We start from the raw sequence: 25845 nt of genomic DNA, 5'->3' as shown, positions 1-25845 counted from the left end.
CACAGGATTCGAACCTGTGACGTAAGGATCAATTAACACCTGACTTTGAATCTCTAGAGCAAACTATTTTAACAACTACGCCACGCGAGTGACACTTAAAGTTTGTGATTTTGATTTGATTCAAATGTAATTAAAAGTCAGACATAGTTTAACGAGCTACTACAAGAAAAAACTAGAGGTACTGTGAGCAATGAGCTCACTAAATAATACCCCCGCCTCCTATATGAATATAATGGCAGTATCTATGTTTTGCTCTGGAAAATTCAAAATATATGTCAGATATGTCAAAAAGTAAAATAGGAGGTGCACAATGGCAATATGTAATAAAAATTCTGTAAAAGTTTCATTACATTTCCTTCATTGGTATGAGAGGAGTTGCGGATAAGAGAAGGGTACCCCAAAGCGTAACAAAGGACGGACGGACGTACAGACGGACGGAATTAACGATTACTATATACCCTCCCGCTTTTCAAGCGGGGGGTATAAAAACCAGTTGTAATCATGAGGAATGATCTTTCTCACAGATCGATCATTGGGATTATTATACCATTGTGTCCGTGCATACGCGTGTATTTATTAATTTTAACTGTTTCAATTATATAATAAAATCAAATGATTCATTTTATAAGGTAATACCGCAATGCAAGTACATACACATTTTTCAAGTTCAGATTTGGTGTTGTACACGTGACCAACTGGATGCTGATAAATTCATGAAATTAAGGATGCAAAATTAATGTCATTTGAAATTGTGAGATTGAATATCAACAAAGTTTAATGCTATTATTTTTTCCTTTTGCCAACGTAAAAAAAAAATGAGTTGCATGTATCTGGTCTGACAAAAATTTTCCAGTCTAACAGATCATTTTACTTGTCAGAGCAAATAAATGTCTGACAGTGATAGTTTCCGCAGTATTTATTTTTTAAAGAAACGTTGTTCTGTCTCTTTATTGCTGAAACAGATTGAAAGAAGTTGGCTTAAACCTTAGCGTTCCTTTGACCTTACATCTTTGTTTACATCTCTATAATTAGACAATCGCGTCATTGTCAAACCAGTTTGACCAGTTGTTGCTCCTTTGATGACCTCGCACTTTTTGTAATAGAGCGTAGTGGAGTCAGCTGAGTATTGCCGAATGAAAAATGACGGAAAACTGGGAGTTTTTTTTCATACGGAAATCAAAATTTACGTGTCATTTCTCAAGAGAGATGACAAAAATATGCTATTCAAGTTAAGTTAAATAAAATTCTATTTCATTTAATTTCCAATCATTTATGAAAATTAGATTAATTCAGAAAAAATGAGATGGACTATTTTTATTGCGGAAGTTTCTTCGAGTTAATATAGACTGGTACGAGTTTTTATTGAATATCAAAGTTGGGTAAATTGGCCGACATAGAAACACCACGACGGCCACTATATAATTCATTGTAAACTTACTTCGCTAGAAACCGCGTGACGACCTAGGGAGTCTGAACATAGTTCAACTCCCAAACACTTGATGTGGCCTTCAACTCGACATTTAGATTTTATCGATGACGTATTGTTAATAAACAATGATAATTTCCATTCCTACCTCGATACGATATACATGTACATGTATCCCGGTGAGCTTGAGATAAAAGATACCACAGAGTCTTACACATTTGTTTCATATTTGGATATTTTACTTGAAAAAAAAAGGTAATGGTAATCTAACAACCAAGTTATATGATAAACGTGATGACTTTAACTTTTTCTATCCTCAACTTACCTTACTAAGTCTTATGCAGCAATATACCTTCATCACCTGCAAACGAAGTGTATATATCTCAGCTGATTTGATAAGCAAGAGCATGCTCTTTGTATGAACAGTTTCTAAAACGAGGAAAATTATTGACATATTAAGCAAGTTGATGACACAAGAATATCATTCCGAAGCCGAAGGCTCAAGTGAGCTTTTCTGATCAAAATTTGTCCGTTGTCTGTCGTCGTTGTAGTCGTTGTTGTCGTCGTTGTCGTAAACTTTTCAAATTTTCATCTTCTTCTCAAGAACCACTGGGCCAATTTCAACCAAACTTGCTACAAAGTATCCTTGGGTAAAGATGATTCAAGTTTCTTCAAATGAAGGGCCACGCCCTTTTCCAAGGGGAGATAATTATGAATTAGAGAAAAATTAATGGCATTTTTAAAAAATCTTCTTCTCAAGAACCACAAGGCCAGGAAAGATGAAACTAATGTGGAATCATCCTAAGGTAGTGTAGATTCAAGTTTGTTCAAATCATGACCCCCGGGGCAAGGGTGGGGCCAAAATGGCCAACCCAATTTTTACATAGGAATATATAGGAAAACTCTTTGAAAATCTTCTTCTCAAGAACGACTGTGCCAGGAAAGATGAAACTAATGTGGAATCATCCCCAGGTAGTGTAGATTCAAGTTTCTTCAAATCCTGAACCCTGGAGCTAGGGTGGAGCCAAAATGACCGACCCAAGTTTTACATAGGAATATGTAAGAAAAATCTTTAAAAATCTACTTCTCAAGAACCACGGGACCAGGAAAGATGAAACTCATGTGGAATCATCCTAAGGTAGTGTAGATTCAAGTTTGTTTAAATTATGACCCCCTGGGCAAGGGTGGGGCCAAAATGGCTGACCCAAGTTTTACATGGGAATATAAAGGAAAACTCTTTATAAATCTTCTTCTCAAGAACCACTGGGCCAGGAAAGATGAGACTCATGTGGAATCATCCTCTGGTAGTGTAGATTCAAATTTGTTCAAATCATGACCCCAAGGGCTAGGGTGGGGCCAAAATGGCCGATCAAAGTTTTACATAGGAATATATAGGAATAATCTTTAAAAATCTTCTCAAGAACTATTGAGACAGGAAAGATGAAACTCAGGTAAAATTATAGTCAGGTAGTGTAGATTTAAATTCGTTCAAATCATGAACCCCGGGACCAGGGTTGGGCCAAAATTGCCGACCCAAGTTTTACATAGGGATATATAGGGAAACCTTTTAAAATCTCCTTTTCAAGTATTCAAAGCCATAAATATTGATATTTATATGGAATCATCCTCAGGTAGTGTAGATTTTAGGCTGTTCAAATCATGAACCCCCAGGGGGTTAAAATTCAAGCCCCCCCCTCAGTAAACTTTTAGTTCTGATCTGATATGTGCTTTTTCCTAGCCGATGTGCTCAGGTGAGCGCTGTGGCCCCTGTGCCTCTTGTTTAAGTGATAGAACACCAATGGTATTGCCACCACGGCGAATATAGTACATCACTAAATTTCTACGACACCCTCTTTTCGCAAGAAAGTCGTTAACTCTTTAAAAGCACTGGGATGCCGTCTGACATTTGAATTTCATTTTATGTGATGCTTTGCAAGTACATGTAAGTTGTAGCACCAATTCCAAATGAATATGACATATTGAGAAGGATCTATGTTCAAAAACTATATAGCTCTGAGAACTTGAATTAGTAATATATTTATGGATAGTCCTTAATATGACACAAAAGATGACCCCTATAGTTTGGTGAAATATTTATTTAAATATGACAGCATGTTGTTCAATAGCAATTAATTGTCGCTACATGTGTTTCTTATTCGTTTTTGCACCTGTCTGGTCAGATTTGGTTTTTGCTACAATTAATAAATTGTCTTAATTGAGAAGTGGATATTGTGAATGATAGGGCATTATTTAGTTTGCTATTGTTTAGGTTATCTCAGCAACTCCCAGGATGGCAAAATAACCTAGAACGGCCTTTCCTTATCAAATGTTATATGGCTTCAAATCAGAACGAACCCTCCTTATCTAATCAAATACAGAGCTATGAAATTCACTACCTTGATCAGAAGAAACTGACATGGCGTTGCGTTTACTGCGTCCCTTAGTCTTAGTAATTTTAATGGCTTGTACTAACGAATGCTTGCTTCTAAATGACCCCTCCGCTATGGAGCAGAGACTGTCTCAAATGGAGGCTTTAGTTCAGGGCCTAACGGAGGAAGTAAAAGGACTTACTCAGGATGTTAGCTCTCTGAAGCAGGAAAACACGTATCTAAAGGCTCAGATATCGACAGGTAAACTCGTAATTAAAGACTCAGATTTCGACGGGTAAACTCGTATCTAAAGGTTCAGATATCGACAGGTAAATAATAAAAATGGATTCGAAATTTATTGAACAATCAATTTTGAAATTAAGGCGTGGATCTAAGGCTGGTAGATGTTTCAGGAGGTAAATAAGTGTCATAACTGGGGTATGTGGCAATTACTATCACCAACGGCAATCATTTGCTAACTTGAATAATTTAACAGCATGTCATGACAATTCTATAAATGAAATTAATTCAATAGTTTCGACATGTCGTACTGTTAAGGCTGAATACTGTATAGGGGATTAATTTTACGGGTTGTAATTTTCACGGTTTTCTCTCATCTGACACGATCGCGGTTTCTTGAATTAGCGGATTTTTTGTTTCTAAAAGTTACCTCCCTTTGTATATAATATTGCATCGTTTTAGCATGAACGACAACTCCTATTGTTATCTTGAAAACCAGTGTACGTCAGTGAGATGTATTTACTATATGAGCTATACTCAAGGGTGGTTTAAATAAAGTGTTCAGTATAGATTTATTCACTCTTAGTAATCATGCTAAACTGGCTGAAACACGGAAAAATTAACTTTAAACCCCCTCCATCAGATTTACTTCCCGATCCGTGGCAGTGCTCTGACAATGAGGAAACTTGCGCATCTTCTTCAGCAAATGAGTTAGTAAATGAAATTCAGCGTTCAGCCGACTCGGTATCGTACTCTGTTCCTGAAAGTCAGAATGGTCAGTGCTCGTCCAAAAAACGAAAAAGAGAAGATTACGGACAGTATTCTCCAGAAACGATGGGGAAAATGGCTCGATATTGTATCGATTCGGGACCAGCAAAAACAGCCCGTTATTTCTCCAAACAGCTAGGGCGTACGGTAAATGAGAGTACAGTTCGTAGCATAAAGAAAGCTTATTTAAAGGCTGTTAAAACGCAGAACTCACAAAACAAAAATACCCCTCCACCGTTACCCCGTTCACCAAGGGCCGCCCATTAAAAGTTGGACTTTACGACAAGATGATACAGGCGTACATACGTCAACTTAGATTAAAAGGCTCAGCTGTAAATTCGTCTGTCGTGATCGGGGCTGCAAGAGGAATTATTTCACACCAAAACAAATCTATTTTGGCTGAAAATGGAGGTCACATTGAACTGACAACAGAATGGGCTAAATCAGTTATGAAACGAACGGGATTATCGAAGCGCCGTGCCACAAAAGGAGTAAAATCTCTTCCAAGTGACTTTGATGACCTTAAAAACTTTTTTATTAAACGCTTCCAGGACGTCGTAAAGGAGGATTCTATTCCGGATGAAATGATCATCAACTGGGATCAAACGGAAGTAAATTTTGTCCCATGCGGAAAATGGACCATGGCCGAAACAGGTAAATTTATTTATTAATATTAAATGATTTATGATTATTTGAAAAATGAATATTGTTTGAAAATAAATGAAGGAAATGTGTATTAAAATAAATTTTTGTTGTAGGATCGAAACAAGTGCTCTTAAAGGGCTTCGACGACAAATGTCAGATGACAGCCCTGCTAGCCATTTTGGAGGAGTGGTGCAGTCCTACCTCCACAATTGATCTAACAAGGTAAAACAGACACATGCCACCCAAGCTTTCCATTTCCGAAGGAATATGACATCTATCACAGCGAAAACCACTGGTCAAACACTTCTACAATGATTCGCTACATTGACCAAATAATTATCCCGTATCTACAGAAAATCCGAGAAGAAAATGACTATCCTTTGGGACAGAAAGGTCTGTGTATATTCGACGTTTTCGCAGCTCTTTGTATTGACGAATTCCTGGATTATCTTGCAAGAAAAAGAATCCGAGTCCTTTTTGTACCTGCTGCTTGTACGGATAAATTACAACCGCTAGATTTGATCCCCAACAACTTATTTAAACAGCATTTACGAAACGAGTTTCAAAAATACTACGCCAAAGAAATTGAAAAATCACTGGAAAAAGTCGGTCTTGAGGATTTAGAAGTGAATCTGAAACTGTCCTACATTAAAGAAAAACATGCACAGTGGATTGTGAATTCCATCAACAACCTAGCCGATCAAAAGGATGTGATCATTCAGTCGTTTAAAAGTGCTGGCTTAGTGGTTTAAGTGAATGAATTTTGTTAGCCTGGTTCAGTGACGAATTAAATTTCAATTGCATTTATTTATTTATTTATAATTTATTATGTAACGTCTGTGACATGTACATATTAAAAAAACAACCTCATTCAATACATGAAACAGAAATAAAAAATTCAAACGAATCTGCAATTATACTGCCGTTATGCGAAAAGCGACCGAGGTCATTTTAGTGGCGCACGGGTAATCTTGATTGACAAAATGTTTTATTGATCAAACAGGTAGTTGGTTAATTGTAACAGGTGTTTTAACAATAAATATGGGTTTTTACCTGGTGATCTGAATGAAAAGAAATTAAAAAGTTATAAACATCAAGTTCCAGTCTTAATTACTAAACGAGTATGTTATTTACATGTTTACATTTGCATATCAGAATCTACCACTAGCTGGACTCATATTGAAAAAAAAAACGTATTTTTAAATAAAGACTTATTAACTGTTTCTTGAATTCACGGATTTATTAACACCGTGAATATAGCGAATATTTACAGCGCGAGTTACCTTCCCCCTATACAGTAATGTAGATCGGTGAAATATTCCAATCTTATTTCAATTTAGCTGGAAAGGCCTATAACATCTGAAAAAAAGTTCAATCTATTTACTTTGAACGCTCGATCAGTGAAAAACAAATCATTGATACTATGCGATCACATTGTATCTAACGGTATTGACGCCCTAGCCCTAACCGAAACACGGCTTGGAAATGACATTGACAGCATTGTGAAACGGAACTCGTACCAACCGGTTATGATATACCTCGCGTCCCCAGAGAGAACCGTTGCGGTGGTGGTGTTGCTATCATATACAATAAAAATCTTCGTACTACTCAATTACAGTTAGACAATTCGTTCAATTGTTTTGAGCACATGGAATGTACGGTATTTACTCAGAACTTGAAAATTCATATATGTATTGTCTAACGTCCACCGTCGCAAAAGCTCTCTGAATTCTTTGACGAATGGTTGCAATATTTGAGTCGTCATGTTGTATCATCTGATGAACTCATTATTACCGGCGATATGAATTTCCATCTTGACAAGGTTACGGATCTAAACTCTAAAATGTTCATAAATTCGCTTCGAGAGCACGGTTTAACACATGTGATGGATCCTACGCACTTGCTCGGACACGTATTTGATGTTTTCATTACCGGAGACGAAAGCACAATTCTAGATTCCACCCCAATCGTTGATAATCAGCTCATATGTGGCTCAAAGTGAATTACTTCTTGTGACCATAAAGGGATTCATGCCACTCTTCTAGCACAAAAACCACAAAAACAACAAGTTGTTCTCTTTTCGCAAATTACGCTAAATTGATCATGATGAATTTTGCCTTGATATTGAATCTCGTCTATCGGATATACGGAGCGATGTTCCAATCGATAACATGGTAGACCTGTACAACGAGCGTATTCGCGAGTTGTTAAATGATCATGCACCGTTGCACGAGAAGACTGCAGTAATTCGGCAGAACGCACACTGGTTTGCAGAAGATCTGCATACACTCAAACGAAATAAACGAAAAGCAGAACGTACTTGGCGACGGACAAAGTGGACTGTTCCCCATCTTATATACCAAGAATCATCTAGATCATACAGCAACTCCTTAACACAAAGCAAGAAGGAATTCTATTCAAATAAAATTACCGAGTGTAGTCGAGACTCCAAAAAAGCTTTACTGTTTGACGAACCAGCTTATGGGATTCAAGTCCGACCCGCTTTTACCATCATCTGCAAGCGGAAAGGAATTATCGGAAAATTTTGCTGAATATATTCAAGGAAAAATACGCAATATCCGTGTATTACTATGCAAGTCAAACACCTCGAATATTGATAACAGAACCCTTTCACGCAGACATTTCATTTAATGGTCAGCAGCTTTTAACTTCGCGACCGTAACTGCAGAAGAGATTCGGAAACTCTTAATGAAAGCATCAGTAAAATCATGTGAACTTGATCCCTTACCTACACATCTACTGAAGCAGTGCATCGGGAGTTTCTTGCCGACTATCACGTCAATCATAAACAAGTCGCTGTCGGACTCTAACGTCTCCCTGGTGTCTTTAAACAGGCAATTGTTCCACCGTTGCTTAAAAAGCCAGGTTTAGATAAAGATAATTTCAAAACTTACCGTCCTGTGTCAAATATCTCCTTTATTTCAAAATTATTTGAAAAGGTTGTAGCAAAACAAATCGACGCTCATTTGGAGATGTATCAACTACACGATAATTTTCAGTCTGCGCACAGAACGGGACATTCCAAGGAAACTGCGCTTATGAAAGTTCACCATGACATCGTATGCGCACTTGACAAAAATTGCTGCGCTGTTCTTGTCATGCTCGACCTCTCCGCGGCTTTCAACGTTATAGACCACGAAATTCTATTTCAACTATAGACAATATGTTTGGTATTACCGGATCCGCGTTGAAATGGATCAAATCCTACCTCAGTGACAGAAAACAACGTGTCGCGGTTGGTTCATCGTTGTCTAAAGCCAGTTCTCTAAAATTCGGTGTCCCCAAAGGCTCGGTTTGGGGTCCGAGACTCTATTGTCTGTTCTCTAAACCCGAAACGAAATCTGCAGACGTCATAAAATGACGTACCATATATACGCCGACGACACCCAGATATACATCATCGTTGAACCAAGCGATAATTGGACCGATATGTCCCAAAGACTCTCGTGTTGTTGATCGGACATACGTAAATGGATGAGTGCCAACCTCCTCAAATTAAACGAAGACAAAACTGAACTTATCGTTTTCGCACCAAAACAAAGACTTACAAATATGAAGAGTTTTGAGTTAGAATTTGGTGATTGTGTTATTAGTGATGCATCTTTTGTAAAAAATGTAGGCGTATTCTTCGAAAAAACCTATCCGTGGAAAAGCATTCCATCTCTATTTCACTCTCGGCATATATGAACATTCGCAGAATTGGTCGCATCCGTTCCTATATTAGTGACGAAGCGTGTAAAGCTCTAGTTAACGCACTAGTAACATGTAAACTAGATTACGGCAATGCATTGCTATACGGCATTCCTTCTCACCACATCGCCAAACTTCAGAGAGTACAAAATACTACTGCAAGACTAATCACACGCTCCAAAAGATCCGATCGAATAACTCCAACTCTAATCCAACTCCATTGGCTCCCAGTAGAATATTGAATCCAATATAAAATCCTTCTGTACACTTTCAAATCCCTTAACAGCCTCCAGTCTACATGAATGATATCATAACTGTTTACAACCCGCCACGATCACTGCGTTCAAAATCCGCACATCTTCTACAGGTACCTCGGACACGCACCAAAACATACGGTAATGACTAGAAGATATGGCGTAAAAGAAGTCGAACATGAGTTATCGTTCATATAATGAGTTATCGTTCATAAGATGCGTAATACGTCATCACTAGAGACCTATTCACTCGTACATGGAATATTCCACATGCATTAAAATAAACAGAAATAAAACTAGAGCCGAGCTCGTTGCAAAGCAACGAATAGGTCTTCCGTTGGAGCTACGGACTAGAAGACGTAACCTTGAGTCGAGGTCAAAAGCCACATACTAAAGATATACAAGTAAAAAACCTTGTAAGAGAAGCAACTTACAATGTTTCGCTAGGAAAAAGACTGTAAAGGAATACTAGTACGTGTGACCTTGATCTTTCGAAATGACCTTGTGCTAAGCAATAACTAACTCTCGTTAGAGCTAAAATTGAGATAAAAAGAGTTAGGCCAACGTCAAAAGAAAGGCAAAGTTCAAAAATGGTGATGCCATTAAATAGCTCTCATCAGTATGCATCAACATGTGAAGTTTGATAACACCATTTTGAATGGTATGTTTAAAACTGAGCTAAACACTAATTTAAGAAAAGTGAGGTATATACATGTATATAAAGTCAAGTTTTTAAAAAAAAGTTAATGCAATTGTATAACTTTAATAATTTCTATCAGTATATAAAGATTGATAAAAATATCTTGGATCGTTTGTTTGAAACTAAGCTTTGAACTGATCTAAAGGCAAAGTGTGACAGAAGGAGAGACGGAAGGACAGAAATTAGGAAGGATGAAAGACGTCCGACAAACACCAAATACCTTGGTCACATTCATGACAGGGCATAACATGTCATGTATGATTATTGGTTTACATAAAAATAGGTCGTAATTTTCAGTCTCAGAATTCAACCCCTAAACTACATGTATACACGCATGTACAAAAACAAATCAACCGACTGACATTCTCTGCTTAGAAGGAAGACATTGTATTCATTTTAAGGGATGGGGTACTTATAGTGATGAGAGGAATTTAACAACCTGTCGGTCCATGAAACATTATTTTGGAATGTCTGTATACAGCTGCGTGGCTTTTCTTAGAATGAAATTAGTATTTTTTGACATATCTAAATAATTCTTTTATTGACGCCGTGATACATTTGATAGGCTGTATAATAGCTATTCGGATATAGTGCCGTTTGAAGGTTCAACACCTTTCTTTTAATATAACCAAAGGTTCTAGTGATCTTTTTTCCGTACAGTCGAAATGCATGGGAGAAAGAAAAAAAAACGTATGGGGTCGTTCAAAAACAAATTAATGAGTTGTGTTTTTCATCTACACAGACACTTTTTTCTTCTGGTTTTCCTTTTTTGTGAATTGCCATTTATTTTGTTTACAAGCTTGTGTTCATACCGCTGTTCATACGCGCTACCAATGTGAGAGGAGAAAACAAGACGTCGTCAAGCAACAGTGACTGACCAGTTGGACGTTTATATACATTGTAATCATTATACAACCAAATATCAGAGCGAATCGATAATTTAAGTACCTAGTTAAATTCATAGGAATTCAATACTTAAGGGAAGAATTTAATTCATATTTTATGATAAATAGGCAATAACGAATTTTCTAATTTTGTAAAATCGTATTCTGAAAGCTCTGAATGTATATGTTTGGCGGCTCTTCTATGTAAAAGTTCATACATATAAAACATTTAATTATTATCGGCTGCGGTAGCGGCCAATCTTTTTGTGATTGTGTTAGAGAGTGCACATGGGGAAATGAGACTTTTTTTTTTATTACTTCAATAAAATAATTCGTAAATTATAACAAGTAAAAATCATGCGTGAAATATTTTTAAAAACTTGCTAAAACTTAATATTAAAGGTTGAAATATATTTCAATTTCATTGTCATTAATATCTCATGATCATCGATAATTTTTGGTCATATAAAAAGCTAAGAGTTTACATCAGATACTCCCCAGCCTGAGAGTGTGTAAGATTTGAAAAGAAATCTCTTGATTTTCCGGATAATGATGATGTGGTTAAAGTTTATGGTGAATAAAAAAATGAGGAGTTTTTCAACTTCTAGTAAAAATTGTTTTGAATTTGCTCTACATCTACAAATGACACACAGATCATGAAGATATTTTTTAAATTTGCACTGCGGTTTGCAGCATAGCCTGCTCTGCAGAAACCATGAGCATTATCACATAATCAAGATCCAGGGTATCGAGGCTCGGACAGGCCTACACCTTCATTTTGATGACAATAAATTCTTCTTATACATCAATGAACACATCGATAAATTTATTTATGAGCAAAAGCGGTAAAATTATTTTTTATTTTGCTTTGAAAACAGCCTGAAATGAATTGAAAAACTATTTCAGCTTTGAATATCTTGACGTGCTTTCCTTGCGTGTGAAAGAATTTTTTTGCTTTGCAGCCAATTTGATGCTTTGCATCAATTAAATTCGTACTGATATTGTACATGTACAGGCATGTAAAATATTCTGTTTATTGGACGAAATAGTATAATACCATTCTGTACAATATCATTTTAAGTTTAGTAGCAAATAACTGCAAACTCAAAAGTGCTTAATTTCATGTTGGATTTCCCCCTGTGAATTAGAAACGTTAACTCCACTTACAATTATCATGCATGCGTACATGTAGTTTAAGATTCATAAAACAATTACCACTTCGATAAATACAGGAAAAAATGGTGTAAACCTAGCTCGTGTTTTTTTTATTCGGCTATCAAATGGCATAAAACATGAAATGAATAAATGCACAAGCGATTAAGATTGATTAAAACAAGCTGAAATAGAGTGAAATTGAATGATATGAAAGGAGTCGACATGATTTCAAACCCAATTTTCCATTTGTAACTATCGGAGTACACAACGGATTTTCAAATCGACTATACCCGCTGCTATCTGCGGACACGTGCGTGTAAATGAGGACTGGGCTACAAAATTTTAGACACAAAGCGACAAAGCTGGATGTAAACTGTTTATAACAAATACGTTAATAATAGTATATTTTAAAGTTATTATTTTTTAACGTTCAATGTTTATTTATATTAAAAAAAAAATAATGGAAAAACAAAAGAGTGATGGTAAAAATAAAACGTACATAATAGTACATTACGTATCAGAAGACTTCCATCACTAATTATAATTATTTGCCGAAGCCCCTTTTCAAGTACAATTTAAATAAAATACTAACATTAAAACGGAATAGAGAAATAATTTTGCGTGAACAGGCCAAAGAAAGCGATCACAATTCAAAATGATTTTATGCACCAGTGTTTTGAATTAAGATTAAATGAAAGATCGGTGAAGTATTCTTTTTAATTCGATAAATTAAAAACATGATTATCTATAAATGGATAGGTCTTTGTACACAATGGATTTTAAACACGACCACAGACACTTGCATTGTTTACGACAGGTGGCTAGTACACTAGTGACCTCGCGCGTTGGATTACATAACTGTTATATACAAACATCTAAGCGATCTTGGAGATCGCCAAATGTATACAACTAATGATCGTGAATTATTCGATGCATAAAGTTAAAATAACTTATAATTGTTATAATAATCAATGTAGAAAGATAGATTTACCGGTAATATATTCCGTTTATGAAGACGTGTTCACTATAAAACTAATTAATAATAAATTAAAACGAAAGACTAATCGTTATAAATAATTCAATAGTGAACCTTAAAGCACGTATAAAGCCCTATTCAGAAAAAAAAATCAACATTAAATACCTTAGGGTTTATTACTGATAGGAAGTTTTGTAAATTATATACATGAAGAGGTCTGATTTCCTTTCCGAATGAAAAACGCTACCTGCTTACCTGGCCTGCTTTCAACTACGTATTACGCAATACCCCCGGTATAATCGAACACAAAACATTTTCATCAGATTAAAAAGGTGTCAAAGAACAATTTTGTTCGTATAATCCACATCGAAATATTTACCGTTTTTGAGTTATAAAGCAAAAATTTTCAAGCTCCCTAAATCCCTAATCATAGGGGCCAGCCCCTTTTGAGTAGTAATATATGAAAGCCCTTGCAATTATGCACAACTTTTGTTCAACATGTCTTAACAAAATATTTTTAGTTTTCAAGATAAAAAGGAAAACATGTGTAAATTTTTGCTCTTTTAGGCATTCTATTTTTTGACCCCCATATAGCGCCATTTTGAATAGAGAAATCGAAAAACAAAAACCGATGTGCACAACTGCAATCCTTCTGTTATCTAAAACCAGTAACATTTCTGCTCCAGCTCTAGTGGTCTCTGAGCCTTTGTCTGGAAATGAAAGCCTATAATTTTTCGTTTAAAGGGAAATAACTCAAAACCGGAAGTGACTTTTTGAAATTATCGACAGCATTCTGATAGAGTTTAATACCGTCTATAATGTCTGAAAATTTGAGCAAAATCCATTGAGAAATGAGTGAAATATGAGGCCTCAAAGTTGGCGTCTAGGAAGAAAAAAAAAAAAAGAATAATAAGAATAATCTTAATCTTCAGAATCAGTAGAAGGTCTTCCGTTGGAAACGGAAGACCTTAATAAATATTCTTTAATAATATATAATACATATTCGGTTGGTAATTTATTTCTTATTTCATCTGTAATTTACAATGGGGTTATTATATATAAATCCGTATGCTGGAAAATGGAAATGTCAGTAAATATAAACAATTTATCAATATAAATTATGGATAAATTATAGACTAGCGTGGATTGATTTTAATGAAAAATAAAAGGAGTTGAGGTATAGTGCTTGATATATTTTCCTTTTATATATTTATTTGTATTTCGGTTAATGCAGTTTGGTACTGTGTATTGTGAACGGAGAATGCACGTGGGGGGGGGGGGGGGGGGGTATTACCTACTGGAGACAGGCATCTATCGTTAAATGTGGTCCTGTAAGAAACGAAAACCAAACGTGTTTAAATGCTGCAATAAGTTCCTCGCTCCAATTTTTCACTCATGGGAACACTAACAATTGCCGTTGGAAAGCTGCTCGACACTCTGGGTCACTGAACAATGAAGGACCTTTTTCGTGCCAGCACCAACAGCGACAGGGAGGGGTGGAGCGGTTGTTTGTCAGAGTTAATGAGCCCACAACCACACTAAAATTATTGAATTATTAAATCTTATGCTTATATTGTAAAGAAAAGGGGGCCTTGGTCCCCTGCACAGTGAGGGATCTTTTTCGTGCCAGCGACAAGGGACCTCGGTTTATACGGTCTCATTGGAGGACCGGTCTCCACGTCCTTCAGATGGATTCAAACCTGCAACACAATAATTATCTCCTTAATCAGCGACTTGAAAGCAGACTTTCTTATTACTGTTTCACACGGCGACGCAGATTTCAGTGGAGAATCCATGAATCTTGAAAGGGGAAAGGGGGGGGGGGATGCTGTCGTTTATCAGAGTTAAGAGTTTGTTAGTGTTAAAACATACAGAAATATAATAAATATTTTTGATAATATTTATTCGATTGGTAAATTACATTTTATTAAAATTAAAAATTATTGAATTATTAAATCATATGTATATATTCGACAGAAAAAGGGGACCGGGGTGGGTGGGTGGGGGGGGGGGGGTGCACTAACCTCTAAACTAATCCGCCAATGTAATTGAATGACTATTATACTGAGGTTGTGAGATAGAAATAATTATTTTCTTATTCTAATTAGAAACTTATACCTATACAACAACCACTAATAAGAAATCTGGTATTGTTTCACAGGAATATCCAGCTTAGCGATAAGACTTAATTTCTCACCAAACTCAAGATTTTTCCCCCACGAGGCATATCCTAACGCAATAGAGCAAGGGATACGTAAATCTACAAATCCTACATTTCTCGCTATTCGGCAGTTACTACTTTTCTGGGTCTGGTATACCTGATATTTCACACTAGATAATTCGAGTGAATTTTTTTTCTCATGTGATCCAAAGTACAAATATATGACATTGTGCTTACTTTATTTATATTTCTTCACTTAGGGCAGTGATGTTTGTTTAATACTTGTAAAATATGATTGAAATATAAAAAAAAAAATTAATTAAACTAATTATAAAGTCCAAATTACTAGATTTCATTTCTTATCTAATGACCATGTATTGATGGGTAGCCCCGCGAGAATTCCGAAGCATTTAGGTTATAATGTATAGCGACCATTTTACGTACCTAATAAATGAATGGTCTGATAGTTTAAATCTTGATAAAATTTTGAAGATGGTATCAAATAATGCTTCACTGAGAATTGTACAAAACTTTGATTTTTGTCCAATTAATTGCACCTTGAATTTTACATTAATTGAAGTTCTGTGGGCTGCACATGTTTTTATTTAAGATATTGTAAAAAAGTTATTTGATTTGTAAACAAATATCTTTGTAAATATTTGAATAAACTATATCTTTATTAAGTTAAGATACTTTGAGAGATAATAAATTTTCTTCTTTTCATCAATTGCAGATAACTCTTCATAAACCTTTAAGGTGGAATGTCACACCGACTTTTTATTTTAAAGATCTTTGAGTCATCCTTTTTAAACAATTGTTTCAGCACTGAAAGGCTGATATTAGCTCTTGATTATTTAAATTAATTTTTTGCAGTTTGACCCATTTGTCATGAAAATTATAAACTTTTACTTTGGCCATATCTTTTGAACAGTAGATGCCAGGACATTTATACTTCACATATGTAATCTTTTTTGAATGACCTTTCATTTGATACCAACAGCCTTGATCCTTTGACCTTGAACTTGTAGATTTCCGTACTTGTGAAGAAACTTTAACCTTGGCTATAACTTTTGAACGGTAGGGGATAGGACTTTCATACTTCAAATACTTCAAATACTTGATCTTTGTGAGAAGTTACTTCATTGGATACCGAGAATTTTGACCCTTTGACCTTTAAGATTGACCTACTTTAAAGAAGCAAACATTGACCATAACTTTTTAAGTATTATGGCTAGTGCTTTCATACTTAACATATTTAATCCTTGTGAGAAGTTACTTCATTGGATACCAAGAACATTGACCCTTTGACCTTGACGTTGGAGTTTGACCTTCTTTTTAATAAATAACCTAGGTCATAACTTCTGACCGGTTAGGGTTAGGGCTTTCATACTCTATATAAGAATTCTATGTGGCAAGACCTTTCATTTTGATACCAATTACATTGACATTTTTGCCTTGACCTTAGAGATTTTTGTACTTATAAAAAAACCTTTAACATTTTCACAAATTTCACAATTGTTTTCCGTTGAGAATACCTTATTTTTGGTAACTACTAATTAAATTTGCATTTAAAAAAAGCTTAATATTTGCTATTTTGCCATATGGGGGCATCAGTGCTACACAAACACATCTTGTTTATTAGGTATTCATATGATGCATTCATTTACAGCAAATTATTTTAAAAGAAAGCATCTAATTTGGATGTAAATAATCATAATCCTACATGTCATTCATTGCTGATGATTTATTTTAGATTGAAATTATTACCATGATCTTAAAAGGGTTTTCCTACCTACCTGTAGCTTGTACCAGCTAATAATTCGACATCGAACTCGGCAACTCCTTCCCTTTTACGGAAATTAATAAGATCAGTTTAACCTGAAGATATGTCCCCGATCTCAGAGCTTTCTATCACCTACCTGTACCTTGTACCAGATAAGAATACGACAAAATATTCGTCTTATTCCAACCTGTCTGTCATAGATTCTAATTTATTTTATACTGAAATTCTTACCCTGATCTCACTTGGAAACTCCTTACCTGTTATGGAGATTCAAAAGATAGGTTTAACATGAAGATATGTCCCTGATTTCAGAGCTTTCTGTCAGCTCCCTGTACCTTGATTCAGATTAGAATACGACAAAATATTCGTCTTATTCCAACCTGTTTTTCATAGATTCTGATTAACTTTATACAGAAATTATTACCCTGGTCTTACTCGGCAACTCTTTACCTGTTATGGAGATTCAAAAGATAGGTTTTACATGAAGATATGTCCCTGATCTCAGAGCTTTCTCTCACCTACCTGTACCTTGTACCAGATAAGAATACGGCTAAAATATTCCTCTTATTCCAACCTGTCTTCCATAGATTCTTATTTATTTTATTTAGAAATTATTACCCTGGTCTTACCCGGCAACTCCTTACCTGTTATGGAGAATCAAATGATCGGTTTAACATGTAGATATTCCCCTGATCTCAGAGCTTTCTCTCACCTACTTGTACCTTGTACCAGATAAGAATACGACAAAATATTCGCTATATTCCTTCCTGTGTTTCATAGATGCTGATTAATTTTATACTGAAATTCTTACCCTGATCTTACTAGGCAACTCCTCACCTTTTATGGACATTTAAACGATAGGTTTAACCTGAAGATATGTCCCTGATCTTAGAGCTTCTTCTCACCTACTTGTACCTTGTATCAGATAAGAATACGACAAAATATTCCTCTTATACCAACCTGTCTTTCATAGATTCTGATTTATTTTATACTGAAATTCTTACCCTGATCTTACTAGGCAACTCCTCACCTGTTATGGACATTTAAAGGATAGGTTAAACATGAAGATATGTCCCTGATCTCAGAGCTTTCTCTCACCTACCTGTACCTTGTACCAGATTAGAATACGACATAATATTCGTCTTATTCCAACCTGTCTTTCATAGATTCTGATTTATTTTATGCTGAAATTATTACCCTGGTCTTACTCGGCAGCTCCTTACCTTTTATGGATATTTAAACGATAGGTTTAACATGGAGATTTGTCCCCGATCTCAGAGCTTCCTCTCACCTACCTGCACCTTGTACCAGATAAGAATACGACAAAATATTCGTCTTATTCCAACCTGTCTTTATAGATTCTGATTTATTTTATACTGAAATTCTTACCCTGATCTTACTAGGCAACTCTTCACCTGTTATGGACATTTAAACGATAGGTTTAACCTGAAGATATGTCCCTGATCTTCGAGCTTCTTCTCACCTACCTGTACCTTGTATCAGATAAGAAAACGACAAAATATTCGTCTTATACAAACCTGTCTTTCATAGATTCTGATTTATTTTATACTGAAATTCTTACCCTGATCTTACTAGGCAACTCCTCACCTTTTATGGACATTTAAAGGATAGGTTAAACATGAAGATATGTCCCTGATCTCAGAGCTTTCTCTCACCTACCTGTACCTTGTACCAGATTAGAATACGACCAAAATATTCGTCTTATTCCAACCTGTATTTCATAGATTCTGATTTATTTTATACTGAAATTATTACCCTGGTCTTACTCGGCAACTCCTTACCTGTTATGGATATTTAAAAGATAGGTTTAACCTGAAGGTATGTCCCTGATCTCAAGAGGTTCCTCTCACCTACCTGTACCTTGTACCAGTTATGAAACCGACAAAATATTCGTCTTATTTCAACCTGTCTTTCCTAGATTCTGATTTATTTTATACAGAAATTATTACCCTGGTCTTTCTCGGCAACTCCTTACCTGTTATGGAGATTCAAAAGATAGGTTTTACATGAAGATATGTCCCTGATCTCAGAGCTTTCTCTCACCTACCTGTACCTTGTACCAGATAAGAATACGGCCAAAATGTTCGTCTTATTCCAACCTGTCTTCCATAGTTTCTGATTTATTTTATACAGAAATTATTACCCTGGTCTTACCCGGCAACTCCTTACCTGTTTTGGAGATTCAAAAGATAGGTTTTACATGAAGATATGTCCCTGATCTCAGAGCTTTCTCTCACATTCCTGTACCTTGTACTAGATAAGAATACGACCTATTCGTCATATTCCTACCTGTCTTTCATAGATACTGATTAATTTTATACTGAATTTCTTACCCTGATCTTACTAGGCAACTCCTCATGGATATTTGACTTTTATGGATATTAAAAAGATAGGTTTTACATGAAGATATGTCCCTGATCTCAGAGCTTTCTCTCACCTACCTGTACCTTGTACCAGTTATGAAACCGACAAAATATTCGTCTTATTCCAACCTGTCTTTCATAGGTTCTGATTTATTTTATACTAAAATTATTACCCTGGTCTTACTCGGCAACTCCTTACCAGTTATGGAGATTCATAAGATAGGTTTTACATGTGGATATGTCCCTGATCTCAGAGCTTTCTCTCACCTACCTGTACCTTGTACCAGATAAGAATACGGCCGTATATTCGTTATATTCCTTCCTGTGTTTCATAGATGCTGATTTATTTTATACTAAAATTCTTACCCTGATCTTACTAGGCAACTCCTTACCTTTTATGGAGATTCTAAAGATAGATTTAACATGAAGATATATTCCTGATCTCAGAGCTTTCTCTCACCTACCTGTACCTTGTACCACATAAGAATACGACAAAATTATCGCTATATTCCTTCCTGTGTTTCATAGATGCCGATTTATTCTATGCTGAAATTTTTACCCAGGTCTTACTAAGCAATTCCTTACCTTTTATATATTCAAAAGATAGGTTTAACATGAAGATATGTCCTTGATCTCAGAGCTTTCTCTCACCTACCTGTACCCTGTACCAGATTTGAATACATTAAAATATTTGTCATAATCCTACCTATCATTCATGGATGCTGATTTATTTTATACTGAATTTCTTACCCTGATCTTACTAGGCAACTCCTTACCTGTTATGGAGATTCAAAACATAGGTTTAACCTGAAGATATGTCCCTGATCTCAAAGCTTTCTTTCACCTACCTGTACCTTGTACCAGATAAGAATACGGCCATATTTTCGTTATATTCCTTCCTGTGTTTCATAGATGTTGATTTATTTTATATCATAATTACCCTTATGTTGGAGGGTTCCTCTAACCTACCTGTATCTTGTACTAGCTTGTAATCCAGGACGAAATTAGAACCAGGTTTCAGTTCACTTACCTCTAATCAATTTTAGTATTATTACCACCCTACCCTTTAGACACATTAGAATATAATACACTTATAATAGATATCAGAATTTACTTCTCACACCTATAAAAGGCCACATACCATATTCTGGTACTTTAACTAACCTACCTGTCAAAAAATACTTGATAAGAACACTACTACCTGAAACATGTACCATACTTTAGTTCAACTTCCTTCAACAAGTATAAGATATATACAGTATACAATCAAAATCTAGTCCTTGAACCATCAGTCCTCTTATATATACCTAAGTTAAACACACCTAACTCTTACAGGTACCAGATATGTATACAATGTACTTCTAGTATTTTAAGCCTCCTAACTCCGACAGGTGTCTGATTTTAAAATACCTACCTGTAAGAGGTGATACTATTTCTACCTCTAACTAGTACTTGGCTATTGTCAACTGAACTACAGCAAGAAAGATGGGAATATTATTGAAAATATTTCCAATAGGTACCAAAACATTGTCAAAATGTATTTGTCAAGTGCCTTTTATCACATGAAATAGCCTGCGTCTTGGATATTGGCCTGAACAGCAAGTCGGTAGAGCACTTGTATTAAGTGATGCAAGGGTTCAGAGTTAGATTCCTAGACCAGCCATAAATTTTTTCCTTACCATTACATCATGTAAATCTCGAGTCTATGGAGAGAACAATCATGGACATTTATGTCTGCTATTCATTCAAATTCAATGAATATAGTATATTTTTAATCAAATCTCTAATCTATAATGAAATACTCAATTCTAATTACATATACTCTCCTCCAATGACTTCAACAAATTTATGACACTTATGTGTAACTCTTTTCGAAAGTAATTTATGGCATAGTTTTGATAAGTTCAAATCAACTGAATTTAAGAAATGTTTTTGCACTGGTTTTGCATGCATGTTAATATATATCAAGATAGGACTTTCCCATAAATTTTTCAATTTAGATGAATCGATTTTCATAAGTATTTGAAACAATACCCTTTTTAATTTCCTACTCCGCATTTAAATATAAGCCACAGTGTAAAGTCAATTAAACTATAGAACAGTTCAAAATCACTGAAAAATTGAATTGGAACATAAATAACAAATATCAGGTAAATCTACATGCACTTGATGGTGTATTTTTATTTTTTATCTCAGATATGCCACATGGTTCATTTCACATTTTTCTGCATCTATTTCAGACTTACTTCCATTTCCTCCTACGCCTTATCAAGGCCATTGATCACAGATACTTATCAATCATTAATTTAGGTAAATAGCATGCTAAAGTTCAATCATTGAAATGGTTTACTATATATATTATATATATAATCCCTTTAATGCTGTCTATCCAACAATGCAAATGTAAATTTTTTTGTTTATGTTTTGTATCAATATTGATAAAAATATTCAATACATGTATGTTCTAATATTAAGTAGATCATAATTCAGGTCATTGTTACATCTTATCAGTTTCAGAACATTACAAATTTAAATACAGGTTGAAGTAAATGCTTTTTTCAGAAATGTTAAATCATATACCCTATTAGCTATAATTGTAAAATCAATATTATTAATTTTATGTTCCTTAGTTCTCCTGCCAAATGACTGAGCTTTTTTTTGTTAAAAGCAGGCAAAAACAAATAACATCAAGTAGAAGTAAAATATGTCATTTATTATTGTAAATGACGGAAAGGTAAACACAGTTAATAAAATTGGGGTCATTAAAAGGAGGACTCAAATATAGAGTATTACACATGTTAGTCAAAATATTAAACAATCTGACCCCCAGAACCATAATGACATTGTAACATGATGTACATAGGCAAAAGGGGGGTCAACCAGACTAGAATAAGAATTCAAACCCTGTAATCTTTCACAAATTACAATATACATGTATTTCAAGTTGACCCCCTTATAAACATCATAAGTTCCGAAGACATATACAAAATGCTCAAAACTGCTGCCTGCCATCAAAAAAGGTGGGAAAACAAAATAACAAACAGCCAATAACAAAGCAATCAGATAGGCATTAAATTGAACACAAAAAATGCTTCCCTCACCGCTGAGGAAAAAATATATATAAAAAGTAACACTGATTAATGTTTAAAAATCAAAAGGAAAGCTGCAGACAGAAGCAAATTTGCGAGGTACACAAAATGAATGGCGGACTCAATCTCAGTAATCTAATACATGGAATTGCTATTTATTACAATGTACAAAAATTTACTTTTTCAGTTAGAACGTCCGCTGGAGAATGAATATTAAAAATCACTTTATCCCATTCGAACACTATCATAAAAAGATGGTTAAAACATAACAAAAATGTCAACCTGAAAGAAATAACAAGCATTGGTGGCAGATGGGGTGGATGGTGGGTTAAAAAAATTCAGCAGTTCAATAAACCATGCTTTCTCTTTTGGTAAATGGATCAATAATGATCACGTGATGGATAAGAATGACAATATGTACAATACAGATACTGTTATATTATAACATTATTAAACAAGAACATGTCACGTAAATGAAATTATTTGCAATGATTACTTTTTTTCGCTTTACAGAAAATTAACTCCATTTTAAGAAACATCAAGTTGATATGCATTTCAGATTCTATAAATAGTAACTCAAGTCTATATGCTGTTATATACTTAATCATGTGACCAACTTTAAGCCAATCAGAGGGATTGGAATATTATGATTAAAATAATATGTTCTAATATATAACAAGGCACTTAAAGTAAATCATATACAAATTGCAATTTTACAAAACCTTCATGATAAAAAATTGAAGTGCCAATATTTAATTATATTGAAATGGTTTATTTAAATATGAAAAGACTGCAAAGTAGTTTTTGTTTGCATGTGCTCCTTGGATTTAAAAATCCCTAATAACATTTCTTATGTAGTTAGCTACTACATTAGGCAAAAATAAAGAGCCATGGACACATACACTAATACACATCCACACCAAAAACAAAAAAAGGTTTATGAACTCTTCGGGTAAAGGCGGCACTCAGCTTCAGATGAGGACAAATTCCATAACAGTGCCGCGAGCAAAATCTCCCCTTCAACAAACAAAACATCCCTGAAATACTGCAGTCCTTCATTCATATTTTGGCCCATCCTGTAAGACAGAAAAATAAGATGATGCAATTATATTCATTTGCTTGTGAATTGATGTAGTTGACCCAAATGACAACCTTCATTCAGAATTCAATTATTACTGCTTTATGAACTTGAATTTAAAAACTACTGAAAATAATATTATTATTTTTATGGTGTCTTCTTTTTTTGGTATGCGGGAATAACACTAATATATATATATATATATATATATATATATATATATATATATATATATATATATATATATATATATATATATATATATATATATATATATATATATATATATGCATCTCTTCCTGACACAAAATCAATGAAAATTAACCTCCCACAACAAGTGGTAAGTTCTTAACTAGAGTTCATTTTTAAAATTTGCCACTTCTGTCTAGAAAATGAACAGAAACTGCCGGTGGACCAACCAATAGACAGCAGCAAAGCAATATGGCCTCCCTTCTTCAATAGGGAGGGGAGGGGAATAAATTAATGAATAAAATTTATACATAACTTTTGGATGTTTGTATATACATCATATTTCGAACATTCTATAATATACAGAAAAACTTGTTCTTTCAAAATGCAACCATTGCAAATAAATTTTCAGGATACAAAATTCCCTATTTGGGAACATGTTTATCAATTAAATTTATTAAAAGGATAATAACGGTGGTAGTGCATTAAGCAAGATATTGATGTACTTCAAAAGAATTTTTTCTGCTTCTTTCACTGAAAGTGAGGGATATCAACTTTGCAAGTTTTTTTTCTGTCAGTCTTTCAGTTTGTATTTCTGTCTGTCTGTAATACTTTTATTTTTGTTCAAATTATCTCTTTTATTCCTATGGCCTGAGGTAGACCCCTGCAGATTGCAAGTTCAGAAAGTCAAAGGTCATGGTTGTAAACTATTACATTCAACTTTCCTTTGCAGTGATATCCCAACAAGCTTTTGATTGTTTTCATTAATTTTTATACATCATTAATGCCTATGGCCCTGCCTGCCCTTCTCAAAGTTCCCCTCTTGACTCCAGCCCCCTAGATCTGTGCATCCTCTCCTTTTTCCCTGAAGTTGGGGACACTGATTCTCTAAATTAGCTTGATATCTTATTTTTTTCTATATACAGTCAATCTTCGTTATCTAGAACACTGATATCTCTATTACCATGGAGATGCAATGTGATTAGTATACCTCAAAAGCTTATTCCTTCATTATTCTACTTTGGATATCTCTAACCCTCAGATGTTTAAATTTTATTTCTCGATCCCATCAGGTTCCAAATGAAGAATTTCAATAGAGATACAAGTTATTTATTCTGGTGAAGTTTGTACTATTAAAAGTTACTGATGCCACACAACATACAGCAGACAGAAATTAGGGACTCATTGAGCTTTGTTCCGAAAAGATTATGAGAACCTTAGGCCTAATTGCAGTAAAAAGTCTCTGATATAGGTTATGCATTATGTAATCAAGGATGACAAAATATTTCTCTCTCTTTCTCTCTTACAAAATTGAACAATTTAAAAACAATTCAAATTTAAAAGGAAGGATAAAGGTAGCAAGTAAACACATACTCATCTTCGAGTGTAGCCATGAGAAGTCTGTTGGTGTCATCCTTCATGGACAAATAGTGACCATGGCAGTAACCTATTCTTCTGAAGTTGGAAATAAGATACACGGAAACATCAATATGAGGAACTTATGTCAATTACCATTGTGATAAAAGAAATATGTATATAAAAGAGGCCCAAGGGCCTTAACTCTCACCATATAATGTAATGATCTATAGATCAGAATAAAAACACTGATAAATGACATTTACAATTTTTGTTTCCCTTTACCCATAGATGATATATGTCGAAATTGGTCGAACTGTTTCAAAGGATATTAAGCTGAAAATTTTTCAAATTTTTCAGATTTAACATCAATGCTCCATTGCATGCACAACATGTGGAGAAAACAGATAGAAAGCAATAGTGGCGAAAATTTACTATTGGGGAAAAATGCATGAAAAAAATGAACTTACATGATTGATTTAGGCTTGAACACCCCAAACTCTCCCAAAATCAAAGCATTCAATTCTGGTAAACCGTATAGATTGAATAAAATATTTGGTTTGAAATTATAATTTTATCAATATATAAAAGCACATACATATTTGATTTCACTATTGACTATTACTATTAATACTAATTCCTTGCTTTTTCATTTTAGGATAGTTAGTTGTATTAAA

The 25845-nt window shown here is 34.6% G+C and overlaps 1 protein-coding gene and 1 long non-coding RNA gene across 2 annotated transcripts in view; one reads left to right on the top strand and one right to left on the bottom strand.

The window, feature by feature from the left end:
- The first annotated feature begins 3824 nt into the window (after positions 1-3824).
- LOC134281762 (uncharacterized) overlaps positions 3825-25845 on the top strand; it is a 30597-nt gene continuing 8576 nt past the window's right edge. The window contains exon 1 of the mRNA XM_062764194.1: positions 3825-4056. Coding sequence (XP_062620178.1) covers positions 3843-4056 — 214 coding nt within the window. The 5' untranslated portion in view covers positions 3825-3842. The remainder of the gene's footprint in view (positions 4057-25845) is intronic.
- LOC134281764 (uncharacterized) lies at positions 22149-25703 on the bottom strand. Its single transcript, XR_009995156.1, has 3 exons — positions 25639-25703; positions 25187-25267; positions 22149-23621 (listed from the first exon to the last, which is right to left on the bottom strand). It is a non-coding gene; the product is annotated as an uncharacterized LOC134281764 (long non-coding RNA).

Source organism: Saccostrea cucullata, unplaced genomic scaffold (assembly GCF_032062105.1).
Source record: "Saccostrea cucullata isolate Sc308-1 unplaced genomic scaffold, CSIRO_AGI_Scuc_v1 ctg5513, whole genome shotgun sequence".
In the NCBI taxonomy this organism is placed as follows: domain Eukaryota; kingdom Metazoa; phylum Mollusca; class Bivalvia; order Ostreida; family Ostreidae; genus Saccostrea; species Saccostrea cuccullata.
This window is presented reverse-complemented; position numbering and strand designations above follow the sequence as displayed.